The sequence below is a fragment of the Lissotriton vulgaris genome, chromosome 9 (assembly GCF_964263255.1).
Source record: "Lissotriton vulgaris chromosome 9, aLisVul1.2, whole genome shotgun sequence".
Classification (NCBI taxonomy): domain Eukaryota; kingdom Metazoa; phylum Chordata; class Amphibia; order Caudata; family Salamandridae; genus Lissotriton; species Lissotriton vulgaris.
Window position 1 is genome coordinate 71,464,243 of NC_141697.1, and position 15,479 is coordinate 71,479,721.

At 47.9% G+C, this 15,479-nt stretch overlaps 1 protein-coding gene across 1 annotated transcript in view; it reads right to left on the reverse strand.

Moving 5' to 3' along the window:
- Nucleotides 1-3,233: 3,233 nt before the first annotated feature.
- Nucleotides 3,234-15,479, reverse strand: part of LOC147689622 (uncharacterized) — a 123,806-nt gene continuing 111,560 nt past the window's right edge. The window contains exon 12 of the mRNA XM_086937050.1: nucleotides 3,234-4,849. Coding sequence (XP_086793176.1) covers nucleotides 4,392-4,849 — 458 coding nt within the window. The 3' untranslated portion in view covers nucleotides 3,234-4,391. The remainder of the gene's footprint in view (nucleotides 4,850-15,479) is intronic.

Sequence of the window (15,479 nt, forward strand, 5' to 3'; positions counted from 1 at the left end):
AGAGCAAACTCCTGAACAGACAATACCCGGCAAACATTGTCCGTAAAGGTCTGAAACGTGCTCGCAATAATAACAGGGAAGCCCTCCTGGACGACACGGAAGCAAAAGAACCAGATCCACGCCCCATTTGCGTTACCACCTACAACACCAACTCCAACAAGATCACGAAAATCGTGAACAAACATTGGAGGGTTTTATCATGTGGCCAACTGGATTTTCCTAAACCAATGTTTGCACATAGGAGGGGAATGAACCTAAAAGATCTCCTGGTACACACAAGACCGAGACCAACGGGTGTAATTGAACCCCCTAGAGTCGCAGGGATTAGTGGACACCACCCCTGTGGTTCTTGTGTATCCTGCCAGTACACAAAGAAGAGTAAGAGTATCACCTTTTCTAACCACTCTACATGGGAGCAGCGTGCTTTCACGAATTGCAACAGTCGCAATGTGGTGTACTTGATCACCTGTCCGTGTAACAAGGAGTATGTAGGGATGACTAGCAGACCCGTGAAAATTCGCATGGGAGAACACCGCAGCAATGTACGCTGCAACAGGACATCTACAAAAATGTCTGCCCATTTTGCCACTATGGGACACAGTGTCCATGACCTAAAGTGGACTGTTATTGAGATCTTCCCCAATGATAGAGAGCTTCTATCAAAAGAACAACGTTGGGTGTTCCGTTTGGGGTCACATCGCACTGGCCTGAACGATGACATCCCATGGTCTCAACTGCACACGTAAGGCGTGTTGTACTTTGTGACAATGCAGACATCTCTGTCTCCAAAAATGGACTCTTTTCTGTTTTGTATGTATATAAGAAAACTTTTTCTGTTTGTAAGAATGGCCCCTGCAACATAGACTTACTACATTACAAGTTCCCCATATATATTCTCACCCCTTCCAGCCAACCTGTTTCCTGAAAGGTGTACATATATGGGACCGTGTCATAATATTTGATAAACATCCCCTCCTCCATTTTCTCAAAAGAACCTCCTCCTAACTCAAACTCCTCGAGGCTGCATATAAAACGCACTTTTCTACTCCAGTATACTTATCAATATTGATAGTCTGAGTGTATACCAACGCAAACAGTCATGATACTGTCCAGATTTCGTGTGTGCTGGTCCAATCTGAGCAGCGCTGGTGAAAGCAAGGATCACAACTAGGGAATCACGGTGCGCATGCGCACCACCTTCAGTGACTGCCCTATGCGCATGCGCGGAAGTGTGCTAACTCCGGCGCATGCGCAGTGACCGACCGCAGAGCGCCGGGCGCCGCTGCGGTGTTTTCCTCCCGGTCTGGCTAATTTCTCATCTTTAACTAGCTCTAGACTCCAAGGAAAGTACCCACGATCGTTATTTAACAAGTACCACAGCCGAGGACCCAATATTTATTGGCTATATCTAACAATCCAACATGGCCGCCCCCGTATTTCCCTTGCTGGCCACACATACCCGGCGAACTTCCCGCCAAGTTCAATGGATCAATTATCCAATTACCATTGAGTATATATACACGCCGCCCACTCCCCCCTTCATATCCACGGAAGCCGCGGACGAAGGAGGAAGCACAATCGTGCTAGGGGCACAGTAAGTACGGCATAGCCGTCTCGAGGAGGTCTAAGCCTGTATTCCTACTCAACCTAGTTGAGTTACCTTATACCACTTCTAAGGCAGGATTACAGTATATCCATTTTTTCTTCTTTGCAGCTGATACCCCACCATACCCTTCAGTCTTATGCTGGCTCATGAGGCATTGATCCCCCTATTGATAAGTATGCATTTCCATATCTATAACCTCTGGCTACGCAGAACCTATGTATGTTACCTACCCTGTGTGTGACTGACTGTGTGTGTGCTGAAGGAACTCTTCAAGAATCCTACATGTTTACACTGGATCCCCTACTTGAAAATATTTCTGTGTGTGTTTCTCATTTTTCCTTACAGGTAATTTAGAGTTAAGCGCACTTTGGGATCGGCGCATTTTTAATCTCTTACTCTTATTTTGCAGGCATACTACATTATTAGTGTGGTAGCATATATGTGCTGTAATTATTAATTGGTAGTTACTCACATAGTTCTTTTTTCACTTTTTTGTACATACACATTTTTTTCTACCTATGTGGAGAATACATTAGTGAGTGACAGGGGGATCTCCCCTAGGTCCTGACGAAGAGGCCCCGTGCCTCGAAACATGTTGACCCACTTAGGAGAGAGAGCCCATTAACCTGCTCTATCTCTCCGTTTCACTTTTTTCTTTTTAATAATACCAGCCAGTGTTTAATAAAATTCTTTTTTCCACTAGGCCAGGTATTTTTTAACTCACACCAGATATCACCCCTGACCCCACTGACACTCACTCCCAACACATAGCACCTCCATCTAAAAGGTGCTCCAGCGTATCCGCTTGTCGCAGCACTGCCCCGCCCCGCAGCGGGACGGGAAGACCCCGATGATGAAGCATGACACCAAGGGCCCTTTTGGTGTGTGAGGGGTATTTTAACAAAGATGTTGTATTCCAATGACACCTGGATACACATCCACCCATTGTGAGGTGGCCCTTTCTGATTAACCTAAAACCCTGACAAGAGGAGGACGTGCCCACCTCGGTGCCCACCGGCATCACCTCTTCACTCCCCCCTTTGATTTCCTGAGTTGAAATCAGAGGAACATCGACTTTGACTCCACTCTGAAGAATGCAGCAATATCAAACATCTAAGCACCAAGTGCCTCAACGACAAAGATAGGTTGAACGCTGACACCGCTGCAGATGCTGACCTCAATATTGACGCAGACACCAGTGACGACAGACCTCAGTGTCGGCGACTTAGCTGCTATCAAAGAAGAGCAAAAGAAAAGAGCAGGTAGATCTTCTCTAAACCTGCTAACTTTCTGTGCCTGAGAAAGTATACAATTGTCAATATCAGGGTGGTCAGGGACATGAAAAGGATTGTAGACTGGCCATCCATCTTCCTTGCCAATTTGCTTGAATACCTAAAAAAAGGAGCAATGAAAGTAAAAAAAAATATGTTAATCAATATAGACACAACAGGGCAGAAAAAAGAACTTAAAAGGAGAAAAGAGCAAAACTTCAGAAACAACAAAGGTCGAACAAGTGACATTGTGTTGTTATTGTTGCTGGGAAAGGGACTGGTGTGAAACAGTCAGAGAATTGGACCATAAAAGGTAAGCATCCTGCGACTCCGAGCTTTACAAAAAAGTATTAAAGGACTGTAAAGACACTGTGTTTTTATTTTTGAAACAAAGTTACATTTTTAGTGTTCAATGATCCCACTGAAGCAACATGGGTTATTCTAGCAATCGTCCTATGATGAACGTCTTGGTACCAGGAACTCGGGGTGCCCAATGCACTCTGGGGGTTAACTGGTAACCATGCCTTCTATAGCCAGTATCCCATACCACCCAACTAGAACAAAATTGCCTACAAAAGGGACCTGTTCAGAAAGATAACTTTCAGCATCTCTCTAATCTCTCATCCAACGACTGCCCAGGTCAGTGTTTGATTACCCTTAGCTTCTCCTATGGCATTTCGGTGCACACATGACAGATTTTCTGGCCTCCACTTGTGGGTGTTGTAAAGATACCTAATTACAGTTAGGGGCATATTTATAGGAAAATCACGCAGCGCAGCAAGTCAACCTTGCTGCGTTGCATGACAGGGAAAAGGCAGGATGTGCTGTACTCCCTGATCTGGTGCCGATTTGGCTCCCTAGTGCGAACGCAGGCACCCTTGAATAATGGAGCAAGGGTGCCTCGTTGTAAGGAGGATTGTTTGTGAGCAAGAACGGGGAACCTTTCCAAATCCATGGATGTTCTGCACAGTAATGCAACGCAGAGATTTGCGTTGCATTGCAGTACTCTGGATTTATGAAGTCACGCTTTATAAATCTCATTTTGGGTTTGCGTCACGCATGCACCACATTGCGTGGTGCAAGCATGACGCAACCCCACTCATAAAAATGTCCCATAGTCTTTTGTGGAATCATTTAGGGACGTGCGAGAGATAGACATCTTGTGGCCAGCTTTGTCAGCTCTCAGACATTAGAAAGCTATGGCTGTGGCCTCTATAAAGTCACTACACAGACAGCCCAGACTTACTTCAGTGGAAACCCAAATATTCGGCTGATCTGTGATTTATCATGTAATCTATTATTATATTTCACTGAAACTACACCCAGCCACAACCTAGCAGAGTTTCCAAATTTTCAGTAAAAACCAAATCAGATTTTGAAAATAATTATATCCAGTCTGTGATGATTCAACATTTTTCCCAGTTTTATACAGTTCTGTATATGAATTCTGTAGAAGTCTGTGTGTATCGATGAAACATGGAGCACTTCATCTTCCTGCCACTTTTGTGTTACCTTCAAAAGACAATTTTGTAAGCCTTCTCCACTGCCTCTCTTAGTTCTTGCGAGTCCTCAAACTGGTCGCTCACGCTGTAGCAGAAGAGATCTTGAATCATTTGAGATGTAGAGAGCACAGTGCTGCCCTGTTCTTTTGCTGGCCGAATCCCTGTGGCTTCACATTCTGGCATATTGATAATTTCAATAATCACGTTTTGAGATGTTACTTTTGCAGCAGTTAAGAAGCAAACACATTGAATCCCATGGCTAGCCGTGTAGCAGTTGCACGTTAAGGATGGAAGGTGTACGGCGCTGTTGATTCCCAGCTCTTCATTCAGAATCAGTATGTACGACTCTTCGTGCATGAACATCTTCTTCTCAAAGCACTCTTCCGCCACCTTTTTCCTGGTATCTTCGATTGTCTCACCAGATCTGCTGATGTAGTCCAGCATGGCCAGCTGAATGTGTTTACAATGCCCTTTGAAAGAAATATTAGGGAAAAAAAAATCAGTACATTCATTATAAAAGTGCTAAAGACAGAATACATCCTTACTTAAGTTTTCTATATCCAATGTCGTCAGCACTTTCAGATCCTTTTGCTTTTTGACATATAAGTCTACCTCTTGAGGAGTACCACTGCCATCGTTCCCACTACGTAGTAGCGTCATTTTATCACGGATACAAAATGAATGTAGAAGAGATCAAAGTAGAGACGGACAATCCCTCATGAGCCTCATACGTCCAGCTGGTGAAGGACACGTGGAAAGATCTGACCACCCTTGTCCATCCTTACTGCTCTGGAAAAATATGAGAGACAACAATCTAAGCTGGGAAGAAGATAGTCCTATCACAGCCCATGGCCCGACCACAATCATTCTCAGTTTATAGGTGAGGTAGATAGGCTGGGGACATCCCGACCCTCAAACCTTCCTTCGAACAGCCCTTCACAATCAAGCTGAAAACCTAAAGATAGGCAAACTCAGACAAGATGTGAATTGAGAATCCACAAACCACCCCCAAAAGATGAAGTCAACATAAAGTTTCTGAACTGAACTAATCAATACTCCCAGCTTCTCTGCATATTTCACCGCCCTCCGATCCTCACTTGAGTACCCAGTGGTGTAACTCAAAATGATAGGGTCCCCTTGCAGTATTTGAAGAGGGGCTCCTGAGTTTCCTATATCTCACAGATATTAATTGGCCTTGGGCTGAACAGGGTCCCCTTGAAGATTGCATGTCCCCCTGCGCTGCAGGGGCCTGCGTAATGCCCCTGGGAGTAGCCAGGGAAGGAAAGGGCCCTCCTGCTGGGCATCCTCCTGCTGCCTCTATCCATCAGAGATCAAAGGAAATGTCAGTGGCACCGGGAGAGTTGAAGGGCTTCCCAGCATCTAGTCGCCGCCCCACACCCATTGCTAGAAAACTCAAACTCAAAGTTTTCCTCTCCAGTCAATTGCCAAATGCTTCCATGCTTACTGGACAATGCAGCAGGGGGCATTTTTTAACCACCCAGGCCCTCTTATATGCGGTGCTAAGAACCCATTACATCACTTACATGCTGGGTTAGAAGTAAATATTCTTGTCAGCTTTAGCCAGTGTCAGTGTCAGGGTATCGGGTTGGGCACACTACCACCTCCATCCAAGGTCACCTACAATTTTGGGCCAGCTGTGAACATGCAATCTATGCTAACTGACCACTGACCCTATTGGTGGGCAATCTGGGGACCAGCAATTATAAAAGTGTTACCTGGAAGCTGTCAATGATATATGGTTAGACAAGGGAGGGAGGTTAGAATGGGCTACATTTATTGCAGGTTCAGGTATAAACATCTGTAAGCACTTGTGTGATTTAGGCATCTTCAAACTCAAAAGGCCGAGGCGAGGAAATATCTGGACCACTTTTCTAAATGTTCATGTGCTTCCCAAACCTTTTAGAACCACAACCTAATTTATAGAACGATAAATGTACGTGGCACAACATGCTTTAATGGACACGAGGCATGAATATGAGACCATGTCATGAGTGATGTAATATGTGAGGTCATAAGAAGTGCATTGCAGGTGCGTAAGTTATAGTTAGCTCAGGTAACTATAACTGCAGAATCTCACTGGTCTTGTAAGAGTGAAATCTGAGCCTAGCTAGAATGTGCCTGTAACCTTTGTTTTATTAAGTGAATTTCTAAGGTTTTTCAAAATGAAGTCAAGTCAAAATAGGCTTTATTCGACAATACATGTCATAAAAGCATTGTTACAAATGATAAAATTAGTACAAAATAAGACAATGTATTTTTTGTTTTAAAATCCTAAAAACATGTACAAACAATCGTACAAACAAATTAATTCATCCTGATACCCTAAGATGACAAGATCATGAGTTAAAAACCCGCAACAGGGGGAATGCAAGTGATTAAAACAAAAGCGACCAAAACTTTAAAAAATGGCCAAAGCTCAGGAATAAGGTGCCAGCATAACATTCGCAGTTAAACATAAATCCAGGTTTATCAGTTCGCAGACAATATATGTGATCTGATGGTCCACATCCAACTCAATAACTTGGCTACCAGAATTGCATAAAATGAATGAATTCAGATTTCTAGAGCGCACATAGCTGCCCTGAGGCGTCCAAGCGCTAAGCATACCAACTGAAGTTCAAGTTATGAAGAGGCAGAGTCAGCTCCACAGTTTAAGTAGTGAACAAGAACGTTTTCAGCTGTTTACGGAAGGAGAGAATATCGGGATTAGATCTTATATGCTGAGGCAGGGCGTTCCACCTCTTGGCTACATTGTAAGAGAAGGAGCGGCCTCCGGACCTTGATTTCTTTATTTGCGGCACAATGGCTAGATTTGCAGAGGTGGAGCGCAACTGTCTGGCGGGGAGATAGGGTGTGATGAGAGGAAGATTAATTGCCGGGCCTAGAGACCAGAAAGTCTGGTGTGCAATGCAGAGTGATTTGAAGTTTACTCTTTCCTTTACGGGAAGCCAGTGCAGTTGCCTCAGTCCGGACTTTCCTGAGGATCTGCGGGGGATTTGTAGAAGTGTTCTGGCTGCGCAGTTCTGTATTAGTTGCAGTTTGCGTAATGTGAAGTCAGGGGCTCCGAGATACAGTGCATTTCCATAGTCCAGCCGTGATTGGATCAGGCCCAGAACCACGGTTTTTCTTGCTTCAAAGGGGAGTAGAGGCAAGATCTTCCTGATGACTCTCAGGATGCCGAAACAAATGGCAGAGAGTTTTGTTGCCTGTTGATCGAAAGACAGGGACCTGTCAAGCCAGACACCAAGGCTCTTAATGGCGTCTTTGGGAACAGGGGCAGGACCTAAACTGGAAGGCCAGAGAGTGTCTATGGCAGATGGTGCGGTGTGACCCAGGAGCATGAGCTCGGTCTTGTCTCCATTAAGTTTGAGACAAGACTTGGTCATCCAGCTCTTGACCCTCTCCAGGCAACCAGCAAGATCTACACTCGCCGAAGGTCCGCCTGCCTGTGCCAAGGAGACCACCAGCTGAGTATCGTCCGCGTAGGTAACGATCTTAATACCATACGGGCGGACGATCTCAGCCAGTGGCCTCATGTAGACGTTAAATAACGTCGGGCTTAATGATGATCCCTGCGGGACTCCGCATCCCAGAGGCTTGCTAGAGGAGGTGACGTTGCCCTCGTACACCTGGAAGGATCTGTCACTCAGGTAGGACATGAACCACTCCAGAGCTTTGTCAGATATTCCGGTGTCCAGGAGACGCTGCAGGAGGATACCGTGGTTGACGGTATCGAATGCCGCGCTCAGATCGAGGAGGATGATTGCCACTGATCCTCCCCGATCTAAGATTCTCCTGGACTCCTCTGTGACTGCCAGCAGTGCCGTCTCAGTCCCATGCTTGGGGCGAAAGCCAGTCTGGGAGGGATCGAGCAGTTGGTTTTGCTCGAGAAAAGTTGTTAGTACGCTGTTTATGTATTTCTCCAGGATTTTGGCTGCCCAAGGCAACAAGGAGATCGGGCGGAAGTTGTTGAGGTTCTTGGTGTCCAGGTTAGGTTTTTTGACAAGAGCCCTCACCATAGCCTGCTTCCACGCTACTGGTACTGTGCTGGTGGAGATCGAGGTGTTGAGTACTCCAAGCAGTGTGGGAAGGATGGTTTGAATAGCAGAGACTAGAACATATGGGGGTGCTGGGTCTCTGGGGGAGCCTGACTTCACTTGGTGCATGAGGGAGGTAAGGTGATCCACCTCCAACTGGGGAAATTCCGCCAGCACCGGAGGGTGGTTAGATGTATTTTCTTGAAGGGGGCATGAAGCTGCTTTAGTCAAAACAGTCTGTTCTGTAGATGGAAAGGAAGAGTAAATGAGATTAATTTTCTGGGAGAAGAAGTTGGCCAGATCTTCACAGCGGAGCTGAGGGTTCTCAATTATAGGAGGGGGTGTGGGGAGGGTGGTAAGGCTTTTTACTATTTTATAGATCTCTTTCGAACTGGAGCTGGCCTCTGCGATCTGGTTTGAGTAGTATAAGGATTGCGCACTTTTTATGTCTTTTTTGTACGTCCTGATGGCGTCTCTATAGATAATTTTGTCTGCTTCCGCATATCCCAGTCGCCATTTACGTTCCAGTCTCTTACAAAAGCGTTTTTTCTCCCGTAGTTCAGTGGAGTACCAGGGAGCTGAGATTCTGGATCTTTTAAAAACCGTTTTCTTCAGGGGGAGCGTGGCATTTAGAGAATTCTGTATCCATTCGTTAAAAGTTTCATTGGCCTGTGAAGAAGTCTGACCGACTAAGGGAATTGATTTTTGTAATTCCTGGGTCCACTGGGCCAGCGGGATTTTAGACCAATTTCGGGTTTCTTGGACAATAGGTGTGAGGGGTGTGGATTTCTCAGTTGTCCAAAGCAGCGGGACTAGAGCATGGTCTGTCCAAGGGAGTGCTATAGGGGGACAGGCCTTCAAATGTGGACAGTTACTGAACACTGGATCCAGCAAGTGACCTTTCGTGTGCGTAGGGGATGAGACCAGCTGAAGCAGCTGCAAAGCGGATAAGTCCCCGCTTAATTTATTGGCGATGGAGTTATTGGGGTCATCAAAATGTATATTGAGATCACCCAATAGCGTGAAATTAGAAGGCGATAGGGCCAAATCCGCGACTAGCGGGGGCAGAGATTCATAGAACTGTTTGGGAGTGCCTGGTGGGCGATATATAAGTGTTCCGGAGAAACTTATATTGGGGGAAAACTCCAGGGAAAAAGACATGCTTTCACATTCCGGGAAGGGATTGGGGGTACAGCGACAGGTGAAGCAGTCTCTGAAAATGATGGCTAAGCCACCCCCTCTTTCACTTTCCCGGTCCTGTCTTACAATTTGGTATTCCTGCCCCAGGATTTGAACCAACTCAGGATCGGAGTGAGGGGTTAGCCATGTCTCAGTTAAAAAGAGAGCGTCCGGTTTTTTCTCGTCAATTAATAGAGAAAGCTCTGTGCAGTGTCTTGGAAGAGACCTGCAATTTAACAGGAACATTCTAAACAGTTGTTGATTTGATATGTGGGGTTTAGGCTTGAGATGAGTCTTGCAGTCACTACATTGAGAAGGTAGGTCGAGCGGGCCGTATTTATGAGCACAGGTCAAGGTTACCTGGGAGTTGATTGTTCGGAGTTCTTCGGAGGTGTAATGCCGAGTTTGCGTGTCGGGAGATGTAGGGGTTGTGGCCCCTGGTCCCGGCCCGTCGCAGACGGACTTGCCTTAGGCGCGCCTTCGGCGCGCAGACGGCGCGCCCGCTGCGCTCGTCCGCTGCGCTTCCTAGGGTTACACATTTTTATAAGAGCAGGAGACAACGCTAGGGGCGTGGCCTGAGAAGAGGGCGTGGCCAGCAAACTCGCCGGTAATGTCGGCGTGGTGCTTGTTCTGTCAATGAGGGTCCGCTGCGCACTGGCAGGGAGGTGCACAGGTAAAATACACAAGATAAACAACACATTTTTAAAATTTTAGCAGCAGTTCGTCCTACTCCCGGCTTCTGCCTCAGAAGGTATGCTCAGTGGATGGATCAGTGCACAAGATTCTCAAGGCGACGCTACTATGTCTAGTACCCAAATTCCTGCAAGTCTGAGCGAGCCATGCTTTTCGGGGGCCAGCATAGGCAGAGCAGACAAATAATATGTGGGAGTAAGTTTCTTTTGGATCAGTGCAAATGGGACATTTACTATCACCTGATGTAGCCCCTCATACAGTGAATGACTTCAATGGCAAGGAACCCAGTCTGTGCTGAAAGTATAGTTTACGATCAAAGAGTTTTGATGCTACTTCCCAATAGTGCTCAAGGCTTGGCCAGGGTTTGAATGTTGGAAATCCCCCCGTCAATGTTGTTCTATCACTTTTGATAACCTTTGGCTTTTTAACTGAATTTCTAGTTTTTTTTAACTAGTAGTCGCGTTTGCAGAGAAGTGGAGAAAGGGGGCAGAGCCTCTGACCGACTCTCCGGAATCTTGCTGTGTCTGACGTACTGGAGGTAACATAAGGATTTCTGGGTCCCCAAGAACCCTCCACATCCAACAGGACTTCATTCCCCAACCAGCAGTGTGCCAGGAGGCGCATTTGCAGAGTGGTGGAGAAAGGGGGCATGGCCTCCAAAGGCCTCTCCGCAATTCCACTGTGCGGGGCTTACTGAAGGGCTTATTGACCCCCAAGGACACTCTAGAGCCAAGGGGTCTTAATCCCACAACCAGCAGTGCCCCACTAGACACGTTTGCCGAGTGGTGGAGAAAGGGGGCGTGGCCTCTGAAGTCCACTCAGCAATCTCGCTCTGTGGGACGTACTGGAGGTAACAGGTGGGCTTGTTGGCCCCCCAAGTACCCTAAGCATCCAAGGGGACTTTCTCCCCCAACCATCAGTGCGCCAGGAGGCTTTGTGCCGAGTGCTGGAGAAAGGTGGCAGGGCCTTCAATTACATCTCAGCAACCATGCTGTGGGGGAATTTCTGGACTCTCTTTGCGAGACGAGAGAACGGAGGAAATTTTTTAACTTCTGCAGCAGTGTCCCCTGACGAAGGGCGGGGCACTGACGAAGGGCGTATCCCGCCCGAAATGCATTGGGTTAGAAATAAACACTGCTTGCAACGAACCTTGGCATTTGTCGTGTTTAAGCAAGAGGCTTGGATGGGCACAGGTTTTACATGAGAAAAATGGGAAAACGTCATATGAACCCTGCATTTAGAGCATCGGATAAACAATTGAAAGAATATCAGTGAAATTTTGGAGTAATTTGAAAAGAAGGATTAAATGATGGAGTAATTGTGGAACAAATTAGCCATGTAGGCGCTTTATTGCTGTGCATATTGGTTTGGGGCGGAAGTCCGCCTCATCTCTACACATTGGAATGAATACAAATGGTACCAGGGCAAGGCACTTCACCAAGCTGCACGCACTCTTATACATGATTGGACAAGTTTGGAAAGGTAGAAAAAAATGGTGTGCATCCAGACTCCTTTTGCTTTTTTTGGAATTTCTGGAGGTAACATGAGGGCTTGTTGGCCCCCAAGGACCCCCTGGAGCCAAGGATACTCCACCCCCCAACCAGTACTGCGCCAGGAGGCATGTTTGCAGAGTGGTGGAGAAAGGGGGTTGTGGCCTCTGGCGACTTGCCGATCTTTTAAAAAAAAATGTTTTAATTTATTTGGGGAGGCAATGTGGGCCCCCTTCCCTGAGCCAATTCCCCCCCCCTTTTTTTTTATTATAAAAACTTAAAGGGAGGAGGGGGGCCGAGCCGCCTCGTGGACCCCCATCCCCTGGGACCTGTTCTCCATTGTGGGTGCCTACCCTGCAGGCACCTACTCTGTTGGAGGCCGTGGAGAGGCCTTAAGGTCCAGCATTCCCTGCCTGCTCCCCGCCTCTTGCGGGAGCCGGCACTGCTTTGACAGAGAGGAAGCTGCTAACATGCAGCTCCGTCTCTGTCAAAGCAATTGTGCTCCGCTTTGAGCAAGCGAGAGCAAAATGCTCTTGCTTGCTCAAAGTGGAGCACAGTTTGCTATGGCTTGGCGGGAGCAGTAAAGCTCTTTCCCGGGGTGGGCACCCTGGGACATAGCAGGTGCTAGCCCTAGGGGGTTGCAGTCCCCAGGGCCATGTTGGCTACAGGAGAGTGCCGACATGGCCCTCCTTCTTTCTTTCTATTTGCCCCGTGAGGTGGTGGCCCCAGGGCTGCAGTAGCGGCCTTGTGGCCCCCCACATTCAATACAACAAAAACCCCGGGGAGGTGGTGGTCCCTGGGGTTTGGGGGGGTTCAAGAGCCCCCCATTTATAAAATAAGCCTGGGGAGGTGGTGGTCCCCTGGGCAGCGGGAAAAGCCATACGGGCCTCCCCTGCATTTTTTTTTAAAGAGAACGCCTGGGGAGATGTTGGTTTCCGGGGCATTAGTAAGCCCCAGGAGGGAGAGCCATGCACCCCCTCCTCCTATAAACTCCAAATGCCCCCTGGACCTGGCCCAACTGGGGGCTGTTAAAAAAAACTATAAAAAAAAAATCAATCGGAGGGATTTGCAGTTCCAAGGAGACTTCAAAAGGAAGAAAAAACATTTTTGGTCCTGCGGGGTCCCAGTGGGACCCCTCCCAAGAAGCATAAGGGGTAAAGGGGTTTCTACTCTGCCCCCTTTTTTTTGTTTTTTAACAAAAAACAATTCTGTGACCTAGTTCAACCGAGTTTCAAGATGGCTGCCAACACTTCCTGGTTTGAAGTGTTGGCAGCCCATCAGATCTCAGCATTATATTTTACGGGACCCCGTGAATGGTCCTCTTTTAAAGGATGATCACATCGACATAGAGTTTATCTTCTATGTCGAGGTGATCATCAGACATAGCTATAACATATTGTAATGATAACTTTAAAAGAGGACCATTCACGGGGTCCCGTAAAATATAAAACAAAAATTGTACTGTACTAACATTAAGAGATCGATTTCCATCCAGTAAGCGACATTAGATAGGAATAATATGGACTTATCAAGTGCTATAAAGTTGGCCCGCTTATTGACACAATAGTCTGTCTTCTATGTCCATGTAAAATACGGGATGTAAATATAAATACCTAGGGGCTCATTAGGATGGCGGACGGAAGTGCCTCCGCAGACCCAGAGTATGCGGAACATGCCTATTTTCCGTGCGCCCGTCGCGGACACTCCGTCCGCCAAATCAGGATACGAAATACGTGCCAAAATCCGTCCGCGGCGGTAGAACACGGTCCGCCGCACCACCACACCCAACCACGCGGCGGACGTAGCCGATCCAGAGACTCCGCCGTACGGACTGACGTCTAGGACCGTCCTCCAAATCAAGATGGCGGAAAACACACATAAAAGCGCGGCGGAAAAACAACCTGCCTGAACACGGCGGATGCTCCACAGCGACCATACCCACCACGAGCCGCTCGCCGACATGGACCCTGCACTACAGGCTTACCCGATACTCTACGCGATCCAGTACGTCCTCGTCTTGGCCCACCATCGACGACGACGCAGGTAGGCGACAAACCATTCGCTGTCTGGAGAGGAGTACCTGCAAGGGCGGTGACGTAGGGAGGGGGGAGTGACATGTCCCGAAATGCACATAATCTTGTGTACGGCAACGCCTCCAAGGGTCGTGACCCAGGTAGGGGAGAGTGACAAGTATCTGAACCCACCGCTCTCAAGAAAATACTAATCCACACCAGCATCACACACGCAAGAATGACACTGACAAACCACGACACATGAATCACAATTTTATTTACGCAGAATCGGAGCAACATCACAGTCTAGGACGGAGCATGGGCATTGTGGACACCAGAGCAGGTACATCAGAGGCAGTACATCAGTATGAGAACAGCAACAGGGCAGCAACAGGGCATTGTGGACACCAGAGCAGGTACATCAGAGGCAGTACATCAGTATGAGAACAGCAACAGGGCAGCAACAGGGCATTGTGGACACCAGAGCAGGTACATCAGAGGCAGTACATCAGTATGAGAACAGCAACAGGGCAGCAACAGGGAATTGTGGACACCAGAGCAGGTACATCAGAGGCACTACATCAGTATGAGAACAGCAACAGGGCAGCAACAGGGCAGTGTGGACACCAGAGCAGGTACATCAGAGGCAGTACATCAGTATGAGAACAGCAACAGGGCAGCAACAGGGCATTGTGGACACCAGAGCAGGTCCATCAGAGGCAGTACATGAGAGGGGCTAAGTGCACCAACAGTCCATTGCACTGAAAACGTCCATCAGAGGCAGTACATGAGAGGGGCTAAGTGCACCAACAGTCCATTGCACTGAAAACGTCCATCAGAGGCAGCACATGAGAGGGCACAATGCAGTATCAGAACAGCAACAGGGCATTGTGGACACCAGAGCAGGTACATCAGAGGCAGTACATCAGTATGAGAACAGCAACAGGGCAGCAACAGGGCATTGTGGACACCAGAGCAGGTACATCAGAGGCACTACATCAGTATGAGAACAGCAACAGGGCAGCAACAGGGCAGTGTGGACACCAGAGCAGGTACATCAGAGGCACTACATCAGTATGAGAACAGCAACAGGGCAGTGTGGACACCAGAGCAGGTACATCAGAGGCACTACATCAGAGGGCACACTACAGCAACTTACAGCACACTATCAGGTGGATTGCGTGAAGTACCCGCATCGGACAGACTGCCAGCACCAGAAACCGGAGTGTGACACACAGCCACAGATGTAGTGACTGACACGTGAGCCACAGACCCAGATACACTGCCAGCACCTGAAACATGAGTGTGAGACACAGCCACAGACCGAGTGACTGACACATGGCCCATAGACCCAGATACACTGCCAGCACCTGCTACAGGAGTGTGAGACACAGCCACAGACCGAGTGACTGACACATGGCCCATAGACCCAGATACACTGCCAGCACCTGCTACAGGAGTGTGAGACACAGCCACAGACCGAGTGACTGACACATGGCCCATAGACCCAGATACACTGCCAGCACCTGATACAGGATATGTCTCGACTGATACCCTGCCCCTAACAGACACATGCGAGTCAACTGCACCTGCGCCACTGGGACCACAGAAATGATGAGCCACAGGGCTGTATGGTCCAGGAGGCAGGGTGGCTCTGGGAGCGGGGGA